The sequence below is a fragment of the Lipotes vexillifer genome, unplaced genomic scaffold (assembly GCF_000442215.2).
Source record: "Lipotes vexillifer unplaced genomic scaffold, Lipotes_vexillifer_v1.1 scaffold8, whole genome shotgun sequence".
Classification (NCBI taxonomy): Eukaryota; Metazoa; Chordata; class Mammalia; order Artiodactyla; family Lipotidae; genus Lipotes; species Lipotes vexillifer.
Genome location: NW_006781519.1, coordinates 6510367 through 6535393, shown reverse-complemented (window position 1 = coordinate 6535393; position 25027 = coordinate 6510367). Strand labels below are relative to the sequence as shown.

General features: G+C 42.8%; 1 protein-coding gene across 6 annotated transcripts in view; it reads right to left on the bottom strand.

Annotated features, from left to right (window-relative positions):
* The window catches only part of CADPS (calcium dependent secretion activator), a 475342-nt gene that overhangs the window by 169886 nt on the left and 280429 nt on the right, over positions 1 to 25027 (bottom strand). For all 6 annotated transcript variants that reach the window (XM_007454769.1, XM_007454764.1, XM_007454767.1 and 3 more), the window contains 2 exons: positions 19394 to 19533; positions 9320 to 9386 (listed from right to left, as the gene is read on the bottom strand). In XM_007454769.1, coding sequence (XP_007454831.1) covers positions 9320 to 9386; positions 19394 to 19533 — 207 coding nt within the window. The remainder of the gene's footprint in view (positions 1 to 9319; positions 9387 to 19393; positions 19534 to 25027) is intronic.

The following is a 25027-nucleotide window of genomic DNA, read 5'->3' as shown; positions in this document are numbered from 1 at the left end:
GGGGACATTTTTTATCTCCTTCTCCATGGGTTTGATTTTTTTTTTTTTTTTAATGGTAAGAAATTGGTGCTCTCAAAGCCTGCACACATCTCCCACAGTCCTCAGCCTGAAGGCCCCAGTGGCAAGATAAAGGGAGTCCACGGGAGAAGGTTTTGCTGGTTGATTTATCTATTGCTGCCCTCTGTTGGTTCCTGATGAAAACTTCTGCCCAGCGTGGGTTTCTTGATCACGCATACAGTTTGAAGAATCTGTTCCTTAGACTGCAAGGTCTTGATGGGCTTCAAGGGAAACACAAAGCCACTAAGAGTATGTTCATAAGTGGACATGTATTATGCTTTGTAATAAGCAGAACAACGAATAACATCCTCTTCTAAAAAGGAGGATTTAAGAGTGCAAGCTTTGGGTGGGGTCACATAGGCTCTCAGAAGCTGTCATCCCAGCTCTCAGAAGCTGTCATATATATAACTCAGAGTCTTCATCTGTATTTTACCTGTGTCTTATTGTGGCTGGAGGATTAATAGAGCAGTGAAGGGCTTTTCACACGGTGTGTGACACTCACCTAGCAAATACTCAATTTATGCATTTCCGTAAGCAGTTTCCATGCATTTGGCACTAACATCCTAATACAAAGTAGCTGAGTAGGTGTATTTGCCTACTAGATTATAAATCCTTTGAAGGCATGCCTAGGGAGTCATACACCTTGGTTATATTCCCCTTGCCATGAGCAAAATCTACCATGTAACGGGCGTTCACTAATTGAGTCTGATTGGTTCTAGAAAAATGAGTACGTACCATCCAATAAAGAGGTTTTCCCCCTCCCAAATTTACATGTTTCTCCAGTCCACTACTGATCCCATGGACAACCTATCTCCCACACCCCCTGGCATGATAGTGAACACAGACATTGCTGGAACAGTTCTGCAATGATTTTTTACCTCTCTGGCAACACGGAGATGATATAGTTCGTTAATATGATGATTAGCCAAATAGACGATTGCAGACACTTACTTGAGATCAGAGAAATATCACGACAGAAGGCTGTTATTTCAAGATTCAGGCATTTACTCTTACTACATGCTTGGGGCTTTCTGACTTTTCCTTTTTCTATTTCAGGTCCTTGCTTCTTGGAGCACTGTATGTTGCTGCCCCCTTCTGGGGATACTGTTAAAGTTGTTCCGGGCAAACTTGAGGCTCAAAAAAACTCGAATTGGTTTATTAGGACCATTTTAATCTGGAATTTGGCAACTTACTTTAGGGAAAAAAAGGAGGAGAGAAGAAATGATTTGTTTTTGCATATTTCTAATTACTGCAAGGTTGGAGGGAGCCTCAGACTTTCTAGAGAGCTTGAAGTGTGAGGGAATAGCAAGGGTCTGGGAGCTGCTAAACTGTTTTAAGCCTTGACCTTCCAGAGTGTGCTGCGTGGAGAGAGCTTGCCTGAGCGGGGAAGTCGGCTTGGGGGGAAGTCGGCTTAGATGAAAGCACAGTCAACAGATGGTACAGATAGAGAATGAGTCTTGATGACTGTTTAAGCTCTGGACCGAGCCATGCCAGAAAACTCTAGTTAATTAGTAATTTAATGAACTAACCAATATAATTCTTCCTCTTCTAAAACTTGAGCTAATTCGGGTTGATTGTTGTCATTTACAAACAGAACATAAATGCAAATGCCCTTTAGGGCCATTGTGAAGTTGAGTGGGGAGAATGAACATTCATTCAGTTATAAATCATTCACCTATAAATCATTCATTATATGCCTTACAGTTCACTTTCATAGTTAACTTAATATTGTTTTCTGGGTGACAACTGTTGCATTATAGGGTGTTTTATATTATCAGACAACATCTTATCTCATTCAGATTTAGATTTTTTTGAAAACTGGGGACGGTCAGAATTTGGGTGCATTATATTATCCCTAGGGAATCCGAAACAGGTTATGATTTAGGGACCACATTGTCTCTAACTGATGCAAGGTGTGTGAGTTCTAGGACACTGTATCTAGGACACTGTATCAACTTCTTTGAGCACAGTGCCATCTCAGTGCTTGGTGTCCTGGAAGACATCTGGAATCAGAAGGCCTATGTTAGGTTTCACATAGGCTGCCTATGAGCCATTGACCTTGAGCAAGTCATTTAACCAGCCTCAGCCTCAGTATCCTCCAATGCGAAATAGGGATAAGACGTGTCCTTAGCACAGTACAGAAATCTTTGGGGCACAGAAGAAAAATATTTTAGAATAAAAAGATGATAGAGGTGAGGCTTCCTAACCTGGTCTGGATGACGGGTTGGCTTCCCCCACTCATCTCCTCTCACACCCAAGGCGGGGAGCTCAGGGTGGAGCTTGTGGAATTGGCACCTTCATCATTAACACTGGTTTGGTCGCCGTTCCTAACAACGGTAATCAACATATTTGCTTACCACGGCCCCATGGTTTAGAATGAGTTTACCCAGCAATGTCTTGACTCAGGGTGCCGGGGACCCATTTCTCATTAATCCTTGTGTTAGGGTCTGCAGCCATGTTCATAGGGCATATATACTGGGATTTCAAGGAACACAGCTGAGAGGCTTTGTCATGCCATTTGCACATAATCATCTGTTTAGCTACTCTGATGCTCAGTTTCTTGGAGAACATAAACTCTGAGAGAGTGTGGTCGAAAAGGAATGGGAGACTTCAGTTTAAAAGGGACAATGACCTCCGAGGCAGTGTTTCTCCAAAGGTGGTCACTGGACCCCCTGCATCAGGATCTCCTGGGCTGCTTGTGAAGCGTACAGATTCCTGAGCTCCATCTCAGAGTCTTCTGTGCATCAGACGCTTCTGGATGGTCCTTGGGATCTGCATTCTATTTACTTAGTTATTTTTAGGCTGCGCCCTATGGCATGTGGGATCTTAGCTCCCCGACCAGGGATCAAACCCGTGCCCCCTGTGTTGGGAGCACGGAGTCTTAACCACTGGACCGCCAGGGAAGTCTCTCTGCATTTTAAAAAACACCCAGTGCAGGCAGTCCAGGGCCATACTTGGAGAACACTGTGTAGGAACACTGAAGTCTCTGGCGCAGAAACACCCTGCAATTGCTTCATTCCCTTCAGAGCTGGTAGGGCAGACTCCAGCCACATCCATCATCATTTTAGCCTTGATCCTTAAACATGGGAATTGCTGCTTTGGCTCAACACCCCTCTAAGGGTGGCCTTTGTCCCTGGTTAGTAGGAAGCCCATTTATAACCTATCTTTTGTTCCCCAACGTAGTAGCTCTAAAAGGAAATCTCCCTGAGATAATTTAATAGTTTTGCATTACAGACAGAAATGTAGACTCTCTCTTTCTCTCTCTCTCTGTGTGTGTGTGTGTGTGTGTGTGTGTGTGTGTGTGTGTGTGTGTGTGTGTGTGTGTGTGTGTGTGTGTGTGTGTGGTGAGAGAGAGAGAGAGAGAGACACAGAGAGACAGACAAACAGACAGACAGACAGCCGGGGTGGGAGGGGAGATGAACTTTGAGGACACTGGTGTTGGATGTGTTCTCCTTAGGCTTTTCAAACAATTTTCCTTGTATTAAATCTAACGGAATTCATAATTACGTTGGAAATTATGTGTTACCAGCTCTCTATGAAAAACACTCCATGAGACCCAGCGTCTGAATAGAAAGGCACATTCAGTAAGTCACCTGGGTAGCTATGACTCCTATGTGGTGGCTTCACACGGTCCCACAGAGATCCCTCTGAGGCTGCTGGGGAGTTGGGGGCAGGATGGGGAGAATCTGCTTTCTTCCCCAGCTCCCTCACCCTTCCCCATATTTGACCAGACTGGTTCTCCTGTTTTCACTTTTGCATTTCAGTGAAAGGGTGTGGTGGCTAAAAGAAACCGAATATCATTTGTTCGTAAGACTGGATTCAACATTGCATTCAGCTGCTGGGCGCCTATGGTCACTACTTGAGCTGCCATCTTTCTTTCAAGCAACTTGGGATATTTTTGCTTTCCCTGAATTGGGCCAGGACTGAGGGACTTGAACTTCTCTCCTGCAACCCTGTTAGCACTGGGGTTGTTTCAAAGGGCTTAAGTTGTTCTTTATCATTTTGATGGAGTGCCTGTGTGATCACTTAAACAGCAGAGATGAAAAATTGAGAAGAATCTATAAGTGATGCAGTATTTTCTAGGTAGGCCACCAAAATTGCTTGCAGACACTGTTGTAGTGAACAGGACAAAAATGGAAACAGAAGACTTGAGTTTTCCTCCTGGCTCCCCCATTACCTTTGTGATGGTGGGGCTGTCATATCACCTCTGCAGGCCACAGAAGGTGTTAATGGAGACTTTGGATTTAGGCTGAAACAGAAGGTTGAATTTGGGGGATGCATGCCCCCAGTATACCTCAAGGGCTCTTTAAAGCTAGTGAGAATCACATGTACGTGAAACCTCTCATGGAATCCTTGTAGGAAAAATGCCAAGCTGTAGACAGGCTTTGGATGCCCTTTTCTGATTTTCAGAAGTGAGCACATAGCTTGCTTTGTAGCTACTGAGTCCTTCTTATCTTCTCTTGGTAGAAGGCTCAGTGTGAAGGCCCGAAAACGTCTGTGCTCCAGTCACATGGCCTAGAACAATCATTCTCTTCTTTTGGGTTCAGTATATATCGTATAGACATGGCTTCACTAATATTTTCAGCACAATTCCTCTTTTGTTTTCTGAAGAGTTTTTTTCTCCCCTAAAATCTCTCCCAAAGTAAGAGGTCAGTGACATCTTCTAAGTACTCCATCATTTCAAAGACTGTCAGAGAAAAGTCTTGTGTCCAGTAACTGGCTACCTCAGTGGGAGGAGAGACTCCATATTACATGACAAGGCCACTTAACCCACTTCCTCTTGGAAAGTGTCACCAGCCACTCTCTAGGTTACACGATCTTTCCTTTCTCAGAACCACTTGAAGCATTGCCTGGGCTCTTTTTCTCTGTCTTCCTTTTCCTTCTTTCTTCCACTAAACGCTTCCTGAATGGCCATGCCAGACACTGAGCTGGAGAGAGAGAGAGGGAGAGGGAGGGAGGGAGGGGGAAGAGAGGAAGGAAGAAAGAAATCAAGCAACTACTGTTTCATTTATTCATGATTCTAAGGAAAGAGAGAGAGAGAGAGAGAGAGAGAGAGAGTGTGTGTGGGGTGGGGGGTAAAGAGGGAAGCACAGCTAGATGAGTTGGAAACAGAACTGACCCTGAAACAGCACATGGTCTACTGAGGGAGGCCAGACCACAAGCGATTCTAAGGGAGGCTGCTCTGCCAGATGAGAAGAATCACTCATAATCCAGAGGGAAGAATCACTCATAATCCAGAGCTGCCTCTTTTGATGTATCTTTTTTTTTTTTTTAATTCCAGCATTTGAAATCTTCATCTTAAATCTTTTCTTTTCCTTTTTAACATCCTTATTGGAGTATAACTGCTTTACAATGGTGTGTTAGTTTCTGCTTTATAACAAAGTGAATCAGCTATACATATACATATATCCCCATATCTCTTCCCTCTTGCGTATCCCTCCCTCCCACCTTCCCTATCTTACCCTTCTAGGTGGTCACAAAGCACCGAGCTGATCTCTCTGTGCTATGCGGCTGCTTCCCACTAGCTATCGATTTTACATTTGGTAGTGTATATATGTCCATGCCACTCTCTCACTTTGTCCCAGCTTACCCTTCCCCCTCCCCGTGTCCTCAAGTCCATTGTCTAGTAGGTCTCCGTCTTTATTCCCATCCTGCCCCTAGGTTCTTCATAACCATTTTTTTTTTTTTAAGATTCCATATATATGTGTTAGCATACGGTATTTGTTTTTCTCTTTCTGGCTTACTTCACTCTGTATGACAGACTCTAGGCCCATCCACCTCACTACAAATAACTCAATTTCATTTCTTTTTATGGCTGAGTAATATTCCATTGCATATATGTGCCACATGTTCTTTATCCATTCATCTGTCAATGGACATTTAGGTTGTTTCCAGGTCCTGGCTATTGTAAATAGAGCTGCAGTGAACATTGGGGTGCACGTGTCGTTTTGAATTATGGTTTTCTCAGGGTATATGCCCAGTAGTGGGATTGCTGGGTCGTATGGTATTTCTATTTAGAGTTTTTTAAGGAACCTCCATACTGTTCTCCATAGTGGCTGTACCAATTTACATTCCCACCAACAGTGCAAGAGGGCTCCCTTTTCTCCACACCCTCTCCATCATTTACTGTTTGTAGATTTTTTGATGATGGCCACTCTGACTGGTGTGAGGTGATACCTCATTGTAGTTTTGATTTGCTTTTCGCTAATGATTAGTGATGTTGAGCATCATTTCATGTGTTTGTTGGCAATCTGTATATCTTCTTTGGAGAAATGTCAATTTAGGTCTTCTGCCCATTTTTGGATTGAGTTGTTTGTTTCTTTGATATTGAGCTGCATGAGCTGCTTGTAAATTTTGGGGATTAATCCTTTGTCAGTTGCTTCATTTGCAATAATTTTCTCCCATTCTGAGGGTTGTCTTTTCGTCTTGTTTATGGTTTCCTTTGCTGTGCAAAAGCTTTTAAGTTTCATTAGGTCCCAGTTGTTTATTTTTGTTTTTATTTCCATTTCTCTAGGAGTGGGTCAAAAGGCTCTTGCTGTGATTTATGGCATAGAGTGTTCTGCCTATGATTTCCTCTAAGAGTTTTTTAGTGTCTGGCCTTCCATTTAGGTCTTTAATCCATTTTGAGTTTATTTTTGTGGATGGTGTTAAGGGAGTGTTCTAATTTCATTCTTTTACACGTAGCTGTCCAGTTTTCCCAGCACCACTTATTGAAGAGGCTGTCTTTTCTCCATTGTATATTCTTGCCTCCTTTATCAAAAATAAGGTGACCATATGTGCATGGGTTTATCTCTGGGCTTTCTATCCTGTTCCATTGATCGATATTTCTGTTTTTGTGCCAGTACCATACTGTCTTAAAGACTGTAGCTTTGTAGTATAGCCTGAAATCTGGGAGCCTGATTCTTCCAGCTCCGTTCTTCTTTCTCAAGATTGCTTTGGCTATTCGGGGTCTTTTGTGTTTCCATACAAATTGTGAAATTTTTTGTTCTAGTTCTGTGAAAAATGCCAGTGGTAGTTTGATAGGGATTGCACTGAATCTGTAGATTGCTTTGGGTAGTATAGTCATTTTCACAATGTTGAGTCCTCCAATCCAAGAACATGGTATATCTCTCCATCTGTTTGTAACATCTTTAATTTCTTTCATCAGTGTCTTATAGTTTTCTGCATACAGGTCTTTTGTCTCCTTAGGTAGGTTTATTCCTAGGTATTTTTTTTTTATGTGTCTTGCTTCTCCACTTACATGCTCTCTTTAGGGAAGGTATCAGCTGTTTTTGCCTGCTCAGCATGCATTTCTTTTTCTGGTAATGGCATGCTGATTTTGCACTGGATACAGCTCAGTGGCACTGTGAATCAAAGCAACATGGTCTGCCCCTCTGAAAAGCTGGTATGACACAAGCTGGACCAATCCAATTCCCTCTCTCAGATTTGGTCCTCAAGTGGAGACACAAAGACAGAAGACGGTCAGAGCTGATTTTGTCTTACAGCCATGTCAATGACACTGGCCATGGTTCCCACCACCTGGATTTCTGGAACTACTCTGGGTACTAGCTTTTATCATCAATCCTATGAACTGCCACAAAAGCCTTCCAATACACTTTTTCTTAAACCTCACTTACCTTGAGTCTGTTTCTGCTATTTGCCTATAAAGAACTGTAAGAGATCCTCTTCTGGAAGTGAAAGACCAGGTCTCCCAGTTCTTCTCTATGACCTGTCAATGTACCCTTCACAAAACAGGTACTCAATAAATGTTGGTTAGCTGATATTCTGAGGAAATGTATCTCGGTACGAAATGTCTTCCATCACTTAGCTGTGGCTTATTTGGATGGTTGGGAATAATTCCAAAGTTTTCCTGTGGTTACTTTATTTTAAGGTTTTGTTGCACCCCACAGTGATCGTGAAAGCAAAGATTACCTCTTGCTTCTAGCCAGACAGATGCTGTTTGCCTTAGAGACACAGTAGAAGCTTGAGTAGATCTGTAGAAGGTGTAGCCTTAGAAACTCAGGGTTGGTGGAACTTTCAAGGCCATTTAGACTAAGAGGCAGCTGCTTTTATTGTGAGATTTCAGAATCGGTAGCGCTCAAAATACTAGTCAACGCTCATAGCCAACGCAATAACCCAGTAAACACCTTTAGTCACTAAATTACAAGTTGACTCACTTTGTGACATCTTTCAGAGTACAGAATAAATTAACTTTTGGCAAATTGAATTATAGCTCACATGCTCTGGTGGAGCTTGCAAATTAAAAAAAGGCAATGACAAATTCCTTTGTAAACTGAAAAATCCTGATGCAAAAAGCAAACAAAGCCAAAAAAAGCGGGGGGGGGGGCGCGCGTGGAGATTTTCAAGGACATGCATTACTATTTCTGGAATCTTTTTTTCTTAAAGATACAATGAAGAGGCCAATAATATTATTTATATATTACTGATGGATTATTAACATCAATATCTATATCTACACCTGCATCTTTATATACAGAGATGTACCCTGCTGCATGGTTAATGATAGTTCCAACTGGGGAAGCCCAAAGTACCTCAAAAAGGAAAATTCCACAGGTATTAGAATCTGAGCTATATGTGCATTCATGAAACAATGTCTACAATGATTGTGTTCAAAGACAAAAAAGCAAGCTGATGAAAAACATGAAGTGTCTGATTATTTTTAAAAAGCCTATGTGGAAAGATATATTTAGATGGTTAAACACAATGATAGGGGGTCTGGAAGCCTCAGACATCAAGAAGACTGCAATGTTCTTCCACGGGTGATTCAAAATCACACTTACTAAACAATGAAAAAGATGCAAAGAGCCCAACTAAATTCTGGCTTTTCTCATAACGACTACCTTAGTGCTTTCAGAAACAGCAGATTCTTCCAAAATAATGTTAGTGTCCCTACTGCCCTAATCAGGCACACACCTGCTCCCTCCCTGGGTTCCTGCATCGCTGGCACGGGTGGGAGTTTACTGCTCCCACATTTCATATATATTTCTGTATTGTTAGAATTAAGAAATAATGAGCATGCATTAATTTTTAGAACTTGAAAGTGACGTAAAAAGGAAAAGGAGCAGAAGGGAGCGCTCTGGGTACCGGAAATGTTCTGTATCCCTCTGAACGGTGGTTGCATGCATAGGTAATATATAGGAATTCACTGTTAAACACTTGAGCTTTGTGCACTTAAGGTAAATTATATCAAAAACATTAATGAATCCTATCGAATCTTTAAAAATAATGGCTCTTAAGACTGACAATAGAGTTGAAGTGTTACCTGCACTAAGACAAAAAATCTTTTCTTCCATCTCTTCCAGACATTCTTACCGATGGCCCATAAGTACCTGAAGGAAAGCAAAAAGACCAGAGATGCATTAATGCTTGAGCTAGTGAGCTGTTTAACTCACTTTACCATGAAGCTGGGTGCTCACGAACAAGGAGACTCACAGGGCTCAGGAACAGATTGCAGACTCTGGAGCTGTGTGGTTGAGAATAATGAATAGCAGCAGGCAGGGTTTACTTTGGTTTATAGGAGGAATTGTGGCCCATCATCAGACTTGACTTAGAACCTTGACTGATTCCAGGAAACACCTTGGAAAATGTTACATTGTACCTTAATTTGTTTACGTGCTAAACTGTCTTATAGGTAGGGAAACTCCTGAAAGCTGTTGCACAGGAGAGAAAAAAAAGAGTGCTAAATCTCACAACTGCAACTCTTTCACCTCCTGTCAAGTCTCTTTCAGGAAAACCTTTAGTAAACGAAGCAAACCTTGTCTGCTTTTGCGGTAATTCCGGCAAATGTAGTTATGTTACAGAAAGGAAATTTCAAGTCGGCATAGAAAGTCCTCCCTACACCTGTCCCTCTCCCAGAACTGCTCTTCTGTTGATGGAAATTAATCTTTATGCAGAAAAAATTTAGTTAAAGGAGGGTTGAGAATAACAAAGGCACACTTCAAAGCTGTCTGGAGATTTTATGATCAGTGTTACTAATTCACTCATGAATTACCCCGTTGGCCTGATGGATTGATACACGTTGAACTGGCATTGATCAAGGAAGTGAGGCTGGTGGTTTTCAAGCTCTATTGGACCAAGTGAAGAGAGATCTGGTCATACTCAAACCCAATCAAATCCTCGAGCTCCAAAACTGGCTTTATGTGCTATCAAAACCCAACTGGACAACTTCCAAATCCCCACTTCACTTGGAATCAGACACAATTTCTGCTTTGGAACACAATGAAGAATGCACCTAATTAAAATGTACACTGGGGCTTCCCTGGTGGCGCAGTGGTTGAGAATCTGCCTGCTAATGCAGGGGACACGGGTTCGAGCCCTGGTCTGGGAAGATCCCACATGCCGCGGAGCAACTAGGCCCATGAGCCACAACTACTGAGCCTGCGCGTCTGGAGCTTATGCTCCGCAAAAAGAGAGGCCACGATAGTGAGAGGCCCACGCACCGCGATGAAGAGTGGCCCCCGCTTGCCACAACTAGAGAAAGCCCTCGCACAGAAACGAAGACCCAACACAGCAAAAATAAATAAATAAATTACTAAAACTCCTACCCCCAACATCAAAAAAAAAAAAAAAAAAAAGGGCTGGATATTTATTAAAAAAAAAAATGTACACTGTTTGACAAATTTCAGGGGCTCGTAGGAGTGGCTGGTGGCCGAAGTACTCAGACCTTCATGCCAGGAACCTGAGTCTTCTGGGTCCTTTTGCTTCCTCATGCTGATTCTTCAATTACCAAGTGCACTTGATTTTTACCTCCTGCCAAGTTCCTTACTTTGCTCACACCTCCACTCTTTCAGTCCCAGCACACATTTTACGGCCATGGTAAACCACAGAGGAAACTCTTAATCGGTTTCACCAGAATGCGTTTCATCCTCCTCCTGGCCGTGGGACGGATCCTACCATCTGCATGTATGAACTTCCCTGCTGAAACTCCTTCAGTGAGTCTCCCCCACTGACACGAGGGGAGCCCGCAACTTTGACCACTCGTCTTGCACTTCCACGATTTATCCCAGATCGGTCCATCTGTTGTATGATTTACTCGCCTTTTTTCTTTAAATTGACTTCTTTAACAAGAATAAATTTATTTTGAAAGGAAACTTTACATTGTAGCTTTGATATACTAATTTTATATTATGTAACGCACATTAAAATACATAAGTAACTGCTTAACTAATATATGCTTGTCTGTATACCACTAAACAATCTTGTGTACCATCAGTGGTAAGAACAGACCCAGGGAAACCTTAGCCTACAGAAACAAAATGGAGCATCTTGACCTGGCCTAAAAATGACTTTGTTTGCCAGCTATGCTTCACTCTCTAAATTTAGCTTCTGTGCCTAATATTACCTGTAATTCCTCACCACACCATAAAGTTGCACACCCCCATAACTTTGCACATGTTATGGTGCCCGGAATGCCTTCTCCCTGATCCTTATGTTAGAATTCATATTATTCCTAAGTTTGAATCCTTATCGTGATGTCATCACCTCCTGGGCCCTGCAGATAATTCTGCTGGTAGTTACAATGATCACACTGCTATAATTTATTTATTTTCATATGTATTGTTTCTATTGGATTGTGAGTTCCTTGAAGGAAGGAAACTTGTTCTTTTTTTTCTAAATTTTCCTTTCTAAATTCCTAGCAGAGCTTTTGATGTATGGTAGGTGGTCAGTATACATTTGCTATATTTCAGTTAGTTATGAATGCCTTGGGAAACCAGAGCCATCTTTATCAAACTTTCTGATGAGAGTTTCACACATTGCATAGAGACATGCACTCCACTGCCAAGTTCTTTGAGTTTTTTTTTTGTTTTTCCTCCCAAAATATATCCCATCTATTTCTATCTCCACTGCTACTCCCCATTCAAGCTACTATCATGTCTACCCAGACCACAGCAACAGGCTCCTCTCTGGTCTCCCTGCTTTCACTCTAACTCTTTTCATTACATGGCAGACAGAGTGATCTTTTAATGGGCAAATTAGATCAGGAATACACTCCATCTAAATAAGGATGGGAAACTATGGAAGGGTTTTAAGCAGGGGAGTGACACAATTATATTTCTATTTAAGATGATCCCAGTGGCTGCTGAGTGGTTAATGCACTGTAGATGGAAAAGGCAAGAGAGAAGGCAGGGGCACCAGTGAGACGGTTATAGTAGTGCAGACAACAGAGAGGATGGTGGCTGCACTGAGGCTGAGGCCGTGGAAATGGCTGGACGGCTGGTAAGTGCATCAACCCCGAGGCCAACATGGTCAGCTCTGGTTACGTGGATTACCCAGCTACCCTGGACAGCGTTCTTAACCTTCTTGAAATAATATATAAATGTATCCATGGCAGAAATGGACCTAACAGGAACCCTCAGCCAGGTCTAAGGAGAGACAGGGTTATTGGTCTGTACCGATTAAGAGTATAATGTTCCAGTTCTAGTGGTTAATCTGAGATGTTGGACAAGATGCTTAACCACTCGGTGCTCTGGAAAACAGGGCCAGGAACAGTCCCTCTCTTGCAGGGTGGTTGTGGAGATTAAATGAGACGATGCTTGTGAAGTATAAGCACGAGGCATGGCAGGAAGTAGATGCATAATAAATATCAGCCTTATTATAAAATATCTTTGAGTACAGAGGTAGGCGTATCGTTACGAGTAGTTATTAATAGCCAAATACGTGACAAGAAATCCCCTTGGACATATGTACATAGGGAAATAGATGAATTAAAAGATAAATAAAGACAATGGGTGAAAATTTTTCTATTTTTAGTAATGCCCAGTAACGTTGTAACTCTCATACTTTTCTGGCCGCTACTACCAATTTTTCTTACGTCTTAACTTGAATCCACATAAAGAGATTCAAAACAACAAACACAGCTACGACCTCTAAAGTGTTTATAGTTTTAACTGATGAGAACGGAAGTAGGAAAAGGAGTTCACGTGACCCCACAGAATGTAATTCATATGGCCTCATTAACTTTTTCCTTCATAATAAAAATCCTAGCTACTGCTCGTGAAGTCTTACTAGTCTTCTGTGCCGTGCCAGGTACTTTATGTGAATTTATTATACCCACCTGGAAGGGTTAAGAGCTTGAATCTGGAGCTTACGTTGCTTAAGCTTACGTTGCTTACGCTCCTGCATGACCTTGGGCAAGTTACTAAACTTATCTCTACCTCAGTTTTCTCATCTGTACAATGGGGACAGTAATAATGGTACCTACTTCAAGTGTTGCTGTGAGGATTAAAGAAGTTAATGAAACATAAAGTGCTTAGAACGATATCTGGCACAAAGTAAGCAATTATTACTCGGTATGTCATTATGTTATCACTCCTATTTTACAGCTGAGGAAACTGAAGTTCAGAAAGGTCAAGTAATTTCTCCAGGGCGCCAAGCTGGTGAATGACATAGCCAGAATTTACACCCAGAACACTTTGGTTCCAGAGGGCCCTCTTCAGCACGCTATTCTTCCTCTTACAGATGACAAACTTTGGTTTCTTTATTGAACTAAGAACATAAATGGCTATTCCAATCAAACAGAGAGGACTTGTGGTTGAAGGCTTCTGAATGGGAAAGCTGAGTGGGATCAGAGGAAAATGAACAATCCTCCTTTGGAAAGTATCATTTGGTTTGCGTGAAAGAAGGGCTTTCCCTCTGAGGCTTCCTCAGAATTTATTGCTAATCTGGCACATACCAGATGTCAAAACCAAGAAAAATTGAGGGCTACAATGTACAGTTTCTGTCTAGTCAGCTCTGGTTCTATATTTTCTCAGGTTGAAACACGCTCATTAAGCAGAATGAAAAGTACCTGGAGCAGATGGAATTCTGTCATTGTAGACATACAGGTGGCTTCCCCCCTCCAACTCTTCATTCCATAGACAGATCTACCTGTGTGGGCATTAGTGACCCTCAACTACCTCTTCAGGCTATCCGGATATTTGGAAATCTGGATTTATGAATAGATAATCAACATTCTAGTACAGTGAGCCGAAGTTTAGCTGAGGGGTTACATCTCAAACTCAAGGTGGAAATACCTAGGTGGGAATTCTGGGTCCTTAGGCCTAGCTGCCCCATGCCTCAGTTTAATCAGCTGTAAAATGGGGCTAGCATAGGATCTACTTCATTTGGTTGTTATGAGGACAGATGGAGATGATGCATGTCAAGTTGTTAGCACAGTAACTGGCCCCTAGTAAGTGCTCAGTAGACCTAACTCTATGCTCCCTGCAAGAAATGCACTTTAAATCTAAAGACACAAAGAGGCAAAAAATAAAAGGATGGGAAAGGAATTACGATGCCAATGTTGGTTTTTAAAAAATCTGGAGTGGTTATATTTATTACTGTCACACAAAATAAATTTCAGGACCAAGAATATTACCAGGGATAAAGAAGATCATTTTATAATGATAAAAGGGTCAATTCATCAAGAAGACACAGTAATCTTAAATGTTTATGCATCTAATAACAGAGCTTCAAAATGTATGATGCAAAGATGGACAGAACTCTTAGGTAGAAACAAACAAATCCACAATTATAGTCAGATTTCAATACCTCTATCTCAGTAATTTGCAGAAAATCAGTGAAGATTTAGAAAATTTAAACAACACTATCAACTAACTTGATTTAATTGATCTAATTATAGAAAATAAGCCAATGGGAAGTAAAGTGGGATCCTAAATATATTGAATTCGGTCAGTCTAGGTAGTTCTGTTTGAGAGTCTGTGTCAATATGAGTGGTATCTTGGGGACTTATGGGGAAGGGAGAGGAGCGTGATGGTTTTGAAAACAAGAAGTCTAGAGCAACGGCACGGCTAAGAAGGTGGAAGAGGAAAGGGGATTTTAAGAAGCATGGGTAACTATTTTGTCATTCATTTTGAAAGATGTTTTCATTGCGTATATAGACTTGAGTACATTAAAGGTGTTGCTCCTCTGTCTTCTCACTTGCAATGCTTCTAACAAGAACTGCTTTATCCTTTTGTGTGTAACATTTCTTTGTTCTCTGGCTGCTTTTATGACTTTCTCTTTATCACTGGTTATTGGCTTTATACTTACACTGTACCTTGCTGTAATTTTTTTCATGTTTCTTAAACATCGGTTTGTTGAACTTTTTGGATGTAAGTTTTATAGCTTTTATTAAATTAAAAATATTCAGCCAAAAAAAAAGAAAAAAGCATGGCTAAGACTTATAAGCTGTGGTGCAATGAATGAATTCCAAGTGGAGCCATGGGAAGCTCTGTATTTTATTCATGTTTCAGGTCCTCAGTTAAGTTGATTTCTTTCATTTCAAATGGAAAGAAATAACACAATGCTAGACCTGGCTCTGATGCTTACTCTGACTTGGGCAGGTGTGTTCACCACTCTACTCCTCAGTTTCCTTATTTGTAGAGATTGATTCATTCACATTCATTTATGCAACAACTAACTTATTGGACTTTTACTACATGTCAGGCCCTGTATAGCTTCTTTGAACAAAGAAGGCAGATGCCCCTGCTGACAAGGAACTCAAAGGCCAGTGGGGAAGACAGACAACCAAATAATAAATGGAGAAATAGCTGGTATGTGAGATGACTGTAAGTGCTCTGGTGAAAACAAAGCAGAGTAAGAGACAGACAGAGGACACAGATGGGCCAGGAAAGGCATTCTGATAAGGTACAGAGACACACAGAAATCAAGGTGAGCCATGTGGATATCTGGGTGGGGGAGAAGGGGCATCCAAGGCAGAGGAAACAGTGGGGACAAAGGCCCTGCAGTGGGGGTATACATGAAGTCTTCAGGGAAGAGCAAGGAGGCCGGGGAGGCTAGAGCCGTGACCAAGGTCAGATAGTAGTGGTGTCCTTATTAGATAGGGCCTTGTTGCCACAGAGGCAACACTGACTTTTATTTTGAACAAGATGAGGAATCACTGGAGATTTTCCAGCATTCAAGTGGCAGGATCTGACTTGTGTTTAAAAAAAAATTACTCTGGCTTCAGGGTGGGAAAGAGCCTACAGGGGGCAAGGACAGCAGCGGGGGGACTGCTGACAAGACAAGTGCAACAGGTGAGAGGGAGAATGAGGGAGGCCTGGATTCGAATGATGGTGTGGAGGTGGTGATGAGAGGTTGAACTCTAGATTTACCTTGAAGGTGGAGTGACGAGAACTTGCTGATGGATGAGATGAAGGGTGAGAGACAGAGAAAAGTGTCACATGACGCTGAGGATGTTGGTCTGAGCAACTGGGCAAAGGGAGAGGCCATTTATTAAGATGGAGTGATAATAATAACTAATCCTTGGGAGGCTGTTTCAGGGATAAAATGAGATAATGCACTTCCTGAACTTGAGGACAACATATGGATATAAAAGATGAAAAATTAGAAAGCCACCGAGGAGATGCTCATCCTCAGATATCCCTAATACTCATGTCTTAAGGCCAAAAGCCAGTGTTGATTTTCTCACTGACATTTTTCTATTCAATAAAGTTATTCTGAATGGCTCAGTGGCTCATTCCAGGAACCACAGTCCACCAACAAGGAGTAATTCACAGTAATTCTGAGGTTTCCTTTAGGTTTTAATAAACATCGAAGTAGACACAATTTATAACCTCAGAGTTGATTCTTAAAAATTCCTCTCTCTCTCTCATTCTCTAAGCTGTGACACTGTTCTGATATTTCTATCCTCCTTCCCCATATAATAGGGCTTCATAAAGCTATTTTAAGTTTAAATGGAAAAAAAATGTAGTTCACAACATTTTTATTTTCCTTGAACCATCCCTTGGGTAGCTAAGGTTGTCCAGCCCTGATTTAGGCCGCAGTGGGTCTGACAGTGTTTTTAAGGCACCCACTGCCCACCTTTCAGAGCTGCCCTAGGCCCTCCTGGTATATTTCCCGGCAGGGGTAATTTTTAGATGGCAGCCTAGTGAAATGAAATCACTGTGGAGCCTGTCAGAAGTGAGTTACAGATTTCTTCTACCATCCATAGGGTCAAGATGGTCTGAAATATGTTAGTAATTTCACGAATGAATCAAGCGAAAAATTTCTTAATCCAGATTGGTTAGAGAAATGAAGAGAATGTGGGAAATGGGAATTTGTCCAATAAGGAAAGTAATACCCATGTCAAGTGCGTGCCGTGGGGATTAAATGAGAGAGTGTTTGTAAAACTCATAGCACACAGCTTCAAAGGGGCCTAGAAAGTGGGTTGAGCTACTGATCTTTTTAAGGAAGTTTCTTTAAAAAGTAGGTTTAAGGACAGATATATTCATTCATATTTCTGTTTCTCTGTTTTGTCTGCTCTACCCTCTTCACTTCGCCCTCTCTCCCTCCATCCTGCTCACTCATGCTCTCATTCCTTTAGCAAATATTTACCGAGTATTTACGAGTCAATGCTTTGCTCAAGACACAAACGCTGTTCCTGGGTGCTACAGGAACCTAACAGAATTCTCAAATCCTTTGCCTTGAAACTAGGATGTTTATATGGCAGAGGAAGGGATACTAGGGAGAAATCCCGTTTAACATTTTGGGAATATATGCCAGTAATATGACAAGAAGGAGGAAAAGCTGACCTTAGAAACATGTCGGAAACATTTTCATGAGATGCTAACTGAAATGAGGCAAACCTAGCCGTTCATCGTGGACAGCTGAAAAAGGACAGAGGGTATAGCAGGGGCCTGGCTCATTCCCCTACAGCCTTCTCACGGCCACAGGCAGAAGAGTTTTGCCAAAATCCCACCTAAAACTCTAGGAATACTTTGGCCTCAAGACAATGCCATGTTCTGATGAACCTAGGGGCAGGACAGGAATAAAGATGCAGACGTAGAGAATAGACTTGAGGACACGGGGAGGGGGAAGGGTAAGCTGGGACGAAGTGAGAGAGTAGCACTGACATATATACAGTACCAAATGTAAAATAGATAGCTAGTGGGAAGCAGCCACATAGCACAGGGAGATCAGCTCGGTACTTTGGGACCACCTAGAGGGATGGGATAGGGAGGGTGGGAAGGAGACACAAGAGGGAGGGGATATGGGGATATAGGTATACGTACAGCTGATTGACTTTGTTATACAGCAGCAACTAACACAACATTGTAAAGCAATTATCCTCTAATAAAGATGTTAAAAAAAAAAAAAGACAATGCCATGGAAATTCTCCAAATCCAAGCCAGAGCTCAGGTGCAGCAGCCAGTCTCTAGTTGGTGGGAGACCTTTGCTTTCTTTGGAGTTCCCCATGCCTAACCCCCTCCAATACCCTCCCTAGTAAGTATCTATCTTTCACTAGAACCTTTAGCCTTCTTTGTTCCCTAGAACTCTGAGGCACCAAGGCCAGGGCGCTGCTCTTTACTCTGACTGCATGCTGCTGTGGTGTGCTCAGCTGCTGGGATGTATACCTCCTATCCCGACCACGCCCTCCTGAACCTCTCACGGGCTTCTGTTTAAATCTGTCTTAATCAGTGGCCAGCCCCTGGTATTGGGTTTTTGAATTCCCCACATCTCTAGCGCATAACCAAGCTTCAATTTTCATGTCAGTTTTATTACTTTAAGTCCTTTCACAGACACATAAGCAGAATGATAGCTGGTTGGCAAATGGTACCTGCAGAATCCTTGGAAGACAATCCATTCCCTTCCACTGGTTAAACGTTCCCCTAGTCAGAGTTAAATGGCCCAGCTCCTTTCTAAGTGGTCACATTTTCTGAGATAGTGGTGTCCAAGCAATTTAGTGTAATAGGCAATGGGGCTCAGCGTATACCAACTTGCCAATAAACATTTCCTATACAAACCATTGGTTTGATCTGCCAAATAAAACTACAGTTTACCTATTCTTTTTATCCTGCTTGAGATTACTCAATTGGTCATTCCTCTCAAACCTTAAGAAACTGAAGACAATCATAAAATTTCTACTCTCTGGTTAATTTAAATGTTATGCTAAACACTAAGACTGATTCAACGTGAGTTGATTGTTTGAAGGTCGCCTACAGCAACTGCTGACACCTCCTGGGTATGGTTGTTAATGAAGGTGTAAGTGCATGATTCAGAGAATCTGAAAGATCTGGATGCCTTTAAGGAGGTATGTGAGGCCAGTAAAACCTCTTAGACCAGAATCACCCAGCATGAGTCTAGGAAGGTTTTGAACTGTACCGGAAATTCTATTAGAAAAGGATAAGGCAATGACCCTATCCTGGTGGTTTAGCAAATGCAAATACAGTAATCATAAGAATTGAGGAAGCTTATACAGCAAATATCAAAGTCAGGTATTTTAATAATCTCTCATAATTCTTTGGCTTTTCTTCCATGTCGTTCTCTGAAGACCAACTTTTATTTATTTTTATTTTTAAATATTTTAAGAAATGAATGGGGTGGGTCCAAAATTACCACTCGGAGAAGGAACACTTACCCAGAATGCTTCATGTTTTGAGGCTTATCCATTCGGACGGCAAGTTTGATTTTGAGGTCTTGATCGGGGCAGTTTTTGGAGACTGTCATTTTGTGCCACTCTGACTGTTTGGGGCTGTTGGGGGTGGGATGGAGAATAACCTGCAGGGAAGAAGGACAATCATATTAGCCAGAAAATAGGAACACTGTTACGGGCATGCTTTCATAGACAAGAAACTTGGCTGCTGAGAATTGAGGGTCTCATCCGTGTCCCACAGCCAGCGGGAAGGCAGTTAAATGCAGTGGAGGCCTGGGCATCGGACTCAGATCCAAGGCTCCACCTACCAGGGCTGGCTGGTGCCAAGCAGCCCAGCCTGAGGACAAAAATGGCATCCTTTGCTCTCTTCTCTCTCTCTCTCTCTCTGGCTAATTCTGTAAGAGTGGGGATCACGATTTCTGTGATCCTGCTTTTGTACTTTTCTAAAGTTCAGAAGTACCAAAACAACACTGAACTGAGAATGTACTCCACACATTGCTCTCCTCAAATAAGAAGATGGATGTATAAGAGAAAGAAGTGTCCTTCTATATTAGAGAGAACCTCTAATCTACTCTTTTTTCCATTCATCAGGATTTCTTCTGCTATGTCAAGAGAAGGAATCCTTCCGAGGCTGCAGGGGAAGAGGGAAGGGACCATATCTGATGAGAAATGTTGAGACTTAGAGGTGAGAAGGAACGTGCGTAGGGTCCCACATTTCAATGTGATTTCACCTGGACTTGACACCTTATCACACAGCCCCCAACCCTGTCCTGGCCCAGAGGGAAGCGCATGCAGCTTGAGGAAGGACCTGTTCTTAGGAAATGCCTTTCACCAGGGTGCTTCAGAGTCGGGGCTGTGACTTGCGTCTTCTGTCCCAGTTCTCACAGTCACAGATGCTGTAAATGAACCCAGAAGGGGACCCACTTCTCCAATAAATCCACTTTTTCAGGATGCGACGAAAGAGTTCTCACTCAGCAGCCACGTGGGGTCTAGGAAATGTGCACGCAAGGAGGAGCGAAATATTTGGAAAATCCCCTAAACGGAGGGAATGTGGACGAGATACAGGCACAACCAAAGCTGGGCCTGCTAAGATCTGTTTCTGCGGTGGTGGCAGTGTGCCCTGCTTTGGTGCAGGCTGTCTGTTTTTTCCAGGCACAGGGAAGGCATGCTCCTTTCCTGGGTCTCTTTCACCTCTGCAGACGGACGGGAGGGGCTCAGAGTCTCAGGGGTGGACACTCCAGCTTTCTAGGTGCTGTGTCGGCCTCACCGCCATCATGCAAGCTTGGCCTGCGACTGGACAGTAGACACACATGGCTTTCTGTGTGATTGTGGAGCAAGAGCTTTGAGAAGGAAGATGAAATCAGCCCACTTGACGTGCCTTTTTGCTCGCGCTGATTTTTGACCCCTTCTGATTCCAGGCTCAACCCTCTTTTTTCCACTAAATTCCCTCTCTTCGATGAAAAAAAAATTTGTATATTCTTGCTAAACCCAACATTTGAGGCTTCTCAAGGTCTAATGACACGATTAAAATACAAGAAGGCTTTGATTTTTCAAACCGGAGGCTGCCAACTTTTCTTTTGATCCTGCCCTACTTCCCTAAAATATTTTTGAGCAATGAGCCAAATATCTTTAAATAGATCACTAGTAATATAAAAATATATGAATATAATGTATAAATATCAGGCAAATATATATCCATGTATCTTTTACATGATGTATGTTTACTTTGTATTAATATACTGCATTACTACATATCTCATAAAACATACACAAATATAGAAGTTTTAAAAAGATGGGCTAAAGAACTCTATTTTAATTTTTTTTAAAAGTTCATTTATTTACTTTTTTGGCTGCGCCGCGCTGCTTGCGGGATCTTAGTTCCCCGACCAGGGATCGAACCCATGCCCCCTGCAGTGGAAGTGCAGAGTCCTAACCACTGGACTGCCAGGGAATTACCAAAAAACTCTATTTTTAAATATCTTGGTAACTGTGGTGGCTTTGTACTATTATTTGCCATATGTGATGGTACCATATATATGTAAGGCAAGGCTCATTGTTGAGGATACTGGATGCGAATCCGTGGTTCAAGCGGACTTGTAGATAATCTCAAAACGTTTTCATTGACCTCTCATCCTGAGTGCACCCACACTGTTTTTATCTCGTGACGTGGATGGCACAACTACTTGTTAGCAGGACTGATGTCACCTCTACCATTTTCACGTTGTTTTCCAGGCTTGCAATACCAGTATTGTCTTCAGATCATACCTCTGCTGTAACAGTCCTTTCGGCCAGTTGCTCATTTTGTGAGGGTTAACTTAGTTGAAATTCTATCATAAAATGTAACAGTTCATGTGACTGGCACTAGTGAACTGTGATATGCCTTAGGATGCTGGAAGGAAATGAGTAAGTCAGGGTGCCACCGGGTCGTGGAGACCTCTTGTGTTATCTCTCGAGATAACACCTGGCCCTGCGTGTCACCTTGTATCATGTTCCGTATCCTGAGACCCCCGACTGTGGAAGATGGAGTGGAAGGGCTTGCGGATCTCAGTGTAGCTGACCTTCTCTGCTGTGCTAGTTTGGGCTGAGAGGTGGGGCTGGGTCGGTGGGTGATGTGTTGGGAAACGAGGAAGGGGAGGAACTGGTAAGAGAAACCCCACCAGGGCCAGAACAGCAGTAGGTAAGGCCCAGGGCCTCCTTCTGCTTCTGCTCGCTTGGCAAAATCAAAGCGGGTGGGGCGCTCTGGGCACCCGGAGCTTGTTAACAGGCCATCCACCATATGGATGCTGGGCGCGTTTCCCACCGGCAATATAGTGTCCATTCGCCGACACAAATGGCCGCAGCTCACTACTGGCCGCTCCACAAAGCCTTCTTCCCCGACGTGGTCGCTCCCTGGGGACACCTCCTCTCTAGGGTGGATGGAGACATGAGGTCACCGCAGTCCTCCTCCATCTTCACCCCCACTTTGCCATGTGCCCGACGGGCCGGCGACTCCTTTGTTAAGTGTCAGCCCCGCTGAATTATTAGGGTCCTTATGGGTGCACATGAGTCCCGAGCAGTCCACACACCTCATCTGGGCATTCCAGGCTGCTAGTTGAGCACTCTGTCATCTCAGCCGAGGCCCACGTGTGCTGTGCTTTGATGTGGTGATGCTGATATGGGAACACAACCCATTCTCAGCAGTAAGCTGTAGGTCAGCCAGCCCCAGCTTCTCTTAGTTACCTGGGCATTCGGGCAGGTCCTTCTGGGGGACGGTTTTACCCTGAGGCTTTACCTGGCTGATCCTCTCAAGCACTTAGCCTCCATGTCTCTCTTTACCTCTGCATTCCCCCGGTAAGGCGTGCCTGCTTTTCAGACTAGATTATGTCCCCTTGCTGTGTGCTTCCCAGGTGTCCTTTCTCTAACAGGGCACTCACTACAATGCACTGTAATTTCTGGTTTTATGTCTCTATTCCTTACGTTCTGTGTGGTTAAGGATTTTTGACTGTCATTATTCCTGTTTGCTCTGTGCATAGCGCAAATGAATGGACACAGTGGGCCCGTAACCCTATTTGATGAGTACAAGGTTGAGAGTATTGCACTCTTGTCAAGAGTGTAGAGGAAAAGTCACTCTCTCATGCCTGTTGTGAAATTATAATTGGTGTATACTCTTTAGGGGACAATTTGGTAGTATCCGTCAAAATTCAAATTTCATTCAGCAAGATACTTTTTTGAAGTTTATCCTGGTCATACATATATATATATATATATATATATATATATATATATATATATATATATATATATATCTACACACACACACACACACACACACACACGTGCAAAGAAATAAACTCAAGGTTATTCATAGAGGCATTGTTTATACAGCCAAAGACTGGAAACAATCTAAATAAATTATGATATATCTACACAGTGTATGTAGCTATGGAAACAAAAGGGAAGTCAGTATGGGCTGATACAGACTAATCTCCAAATATCCTGATATTTCAAGCAAAGTGCAGAGCAGTATGCATACAGTAGCTTCCAACTATGCTCTCTTTCTTTTTTATTTTAAGAGGGATATATACAAATATGCTTGTATATGCTATGCTTGTACATGCATAGAATATTTCGGGAAGAATGCCCAGTAAATTGAAAACAACGTTTTTCCTCTGGGAAAAGATACTCAAGTCAGTTGGGTGGGATCATTAGTTTTCACTATATATCCATTTTGATTATTTTTTTACTATATGCATGAGTTATTTTTCAGTTCAAAGGTTAACAAAAAGGAAACTAAATACTGTTGCGTGAATGAACACAGCACCAGAATCTTGAATGTGGCTATGTCCTGCTAAACTTGGGAAAAATCAGCACGTAGAAATACTTTTCCAAGGGGTCCAAGGAATCACTTTAAAAAAAGAGCACTTTTAGGCTTCCCTGGTGGTGCAGTGGTTAAGAATCCGCCTGCCAATGCAGGGGACACAGGTTCGAGCCCTGGTCCGGGAAGATCCCACATGCCGCGGAGCAACTAAGCCTGTGTGCCACAACTACTGAGCCTGTGCTCTAGAGCCCGCGAGCCACAACTACTGAGCCCGCGTGCCACAACTAGTGAAGCCTGCGCACCTAGAGCCTGTGCTCTGCAATAAGAGAAGCCACCACAATGAAAAGCCCACGCATTGCAATGAAGAGTTGCCCCCGCTCGCCACAACTAGAGAAAGCCCATGCGCAGCAACAAAAGACCCAACGCAGCCAAAGACAGATAGATAGATAGATAGATAAATTTATTTTTAAAAAAAAAAAAAAAAAAAAAAAACCACTTTTGTCCCCCAGCCGCTGTCTGCGGAGGTGCTGCCAGCAGAGGGCGCCCGTCCCACCAGCGCAAGGGCCAGGCAGGCGGGCTCCACCGCAAAGGTGGAAAGTTTTCTGTGGCAGGAAGTATAAACTAGTATCTGGGGGAATGTGTCATGAGACTGCGGGAGAGTATGATTTGTTAAGAGATTAATGGCAAGCTCGTGGCCTTCACCCCAACAGCAGAGCCAAGATTTTTATTTTTGCATAGGGACAACGCAGTGTAGTAAAAACAGAGATGACGTGGCATCATTCCTGGCAAGTCACTTACCTCCTCTGGGCCCCAGTGTAGTGGTCTGTACAGGAGGAGTAATAACTGGACCTTCCTCAAAGGATTCAGATAAAGAATCAGTGAGGGGCTGCACACAGAGCCCTCAGGACAGTAGCCTGGCCAGTGGTAAACATGCAACTGTGCATGGGCCCCAGCTAACTGGGTGGCTCTGGGGGCGTGTTTCCTGCCTTCCACGGGAATCAATATTCTCCTCTATAAAGGAAAAGGCTTTGACTAGCCCAGTGTATTTTAACTTCTTCGAGCGGAAACAGCTTTGAGAAGCTGGTGAATGCTTTGCATTAGCAAGTCCAGAAAAATGCACATACGCCCCTCCCCCCAACATGTGTAAACGGTTTCAAGGGGCTCCTGAGACCCATGGAGTGGACTCAGGTTGATGGTTCCTGGACTTGCCTCTTCTAACACTGATATTCTAGGTCTCTGAGACTCTCCTGATTCCTGATTCATGTCTTCATGGAAAAAGAAAGGTTAGAAGAAAAAGAAAAGGCAGGGTCCTTCCCCCACTC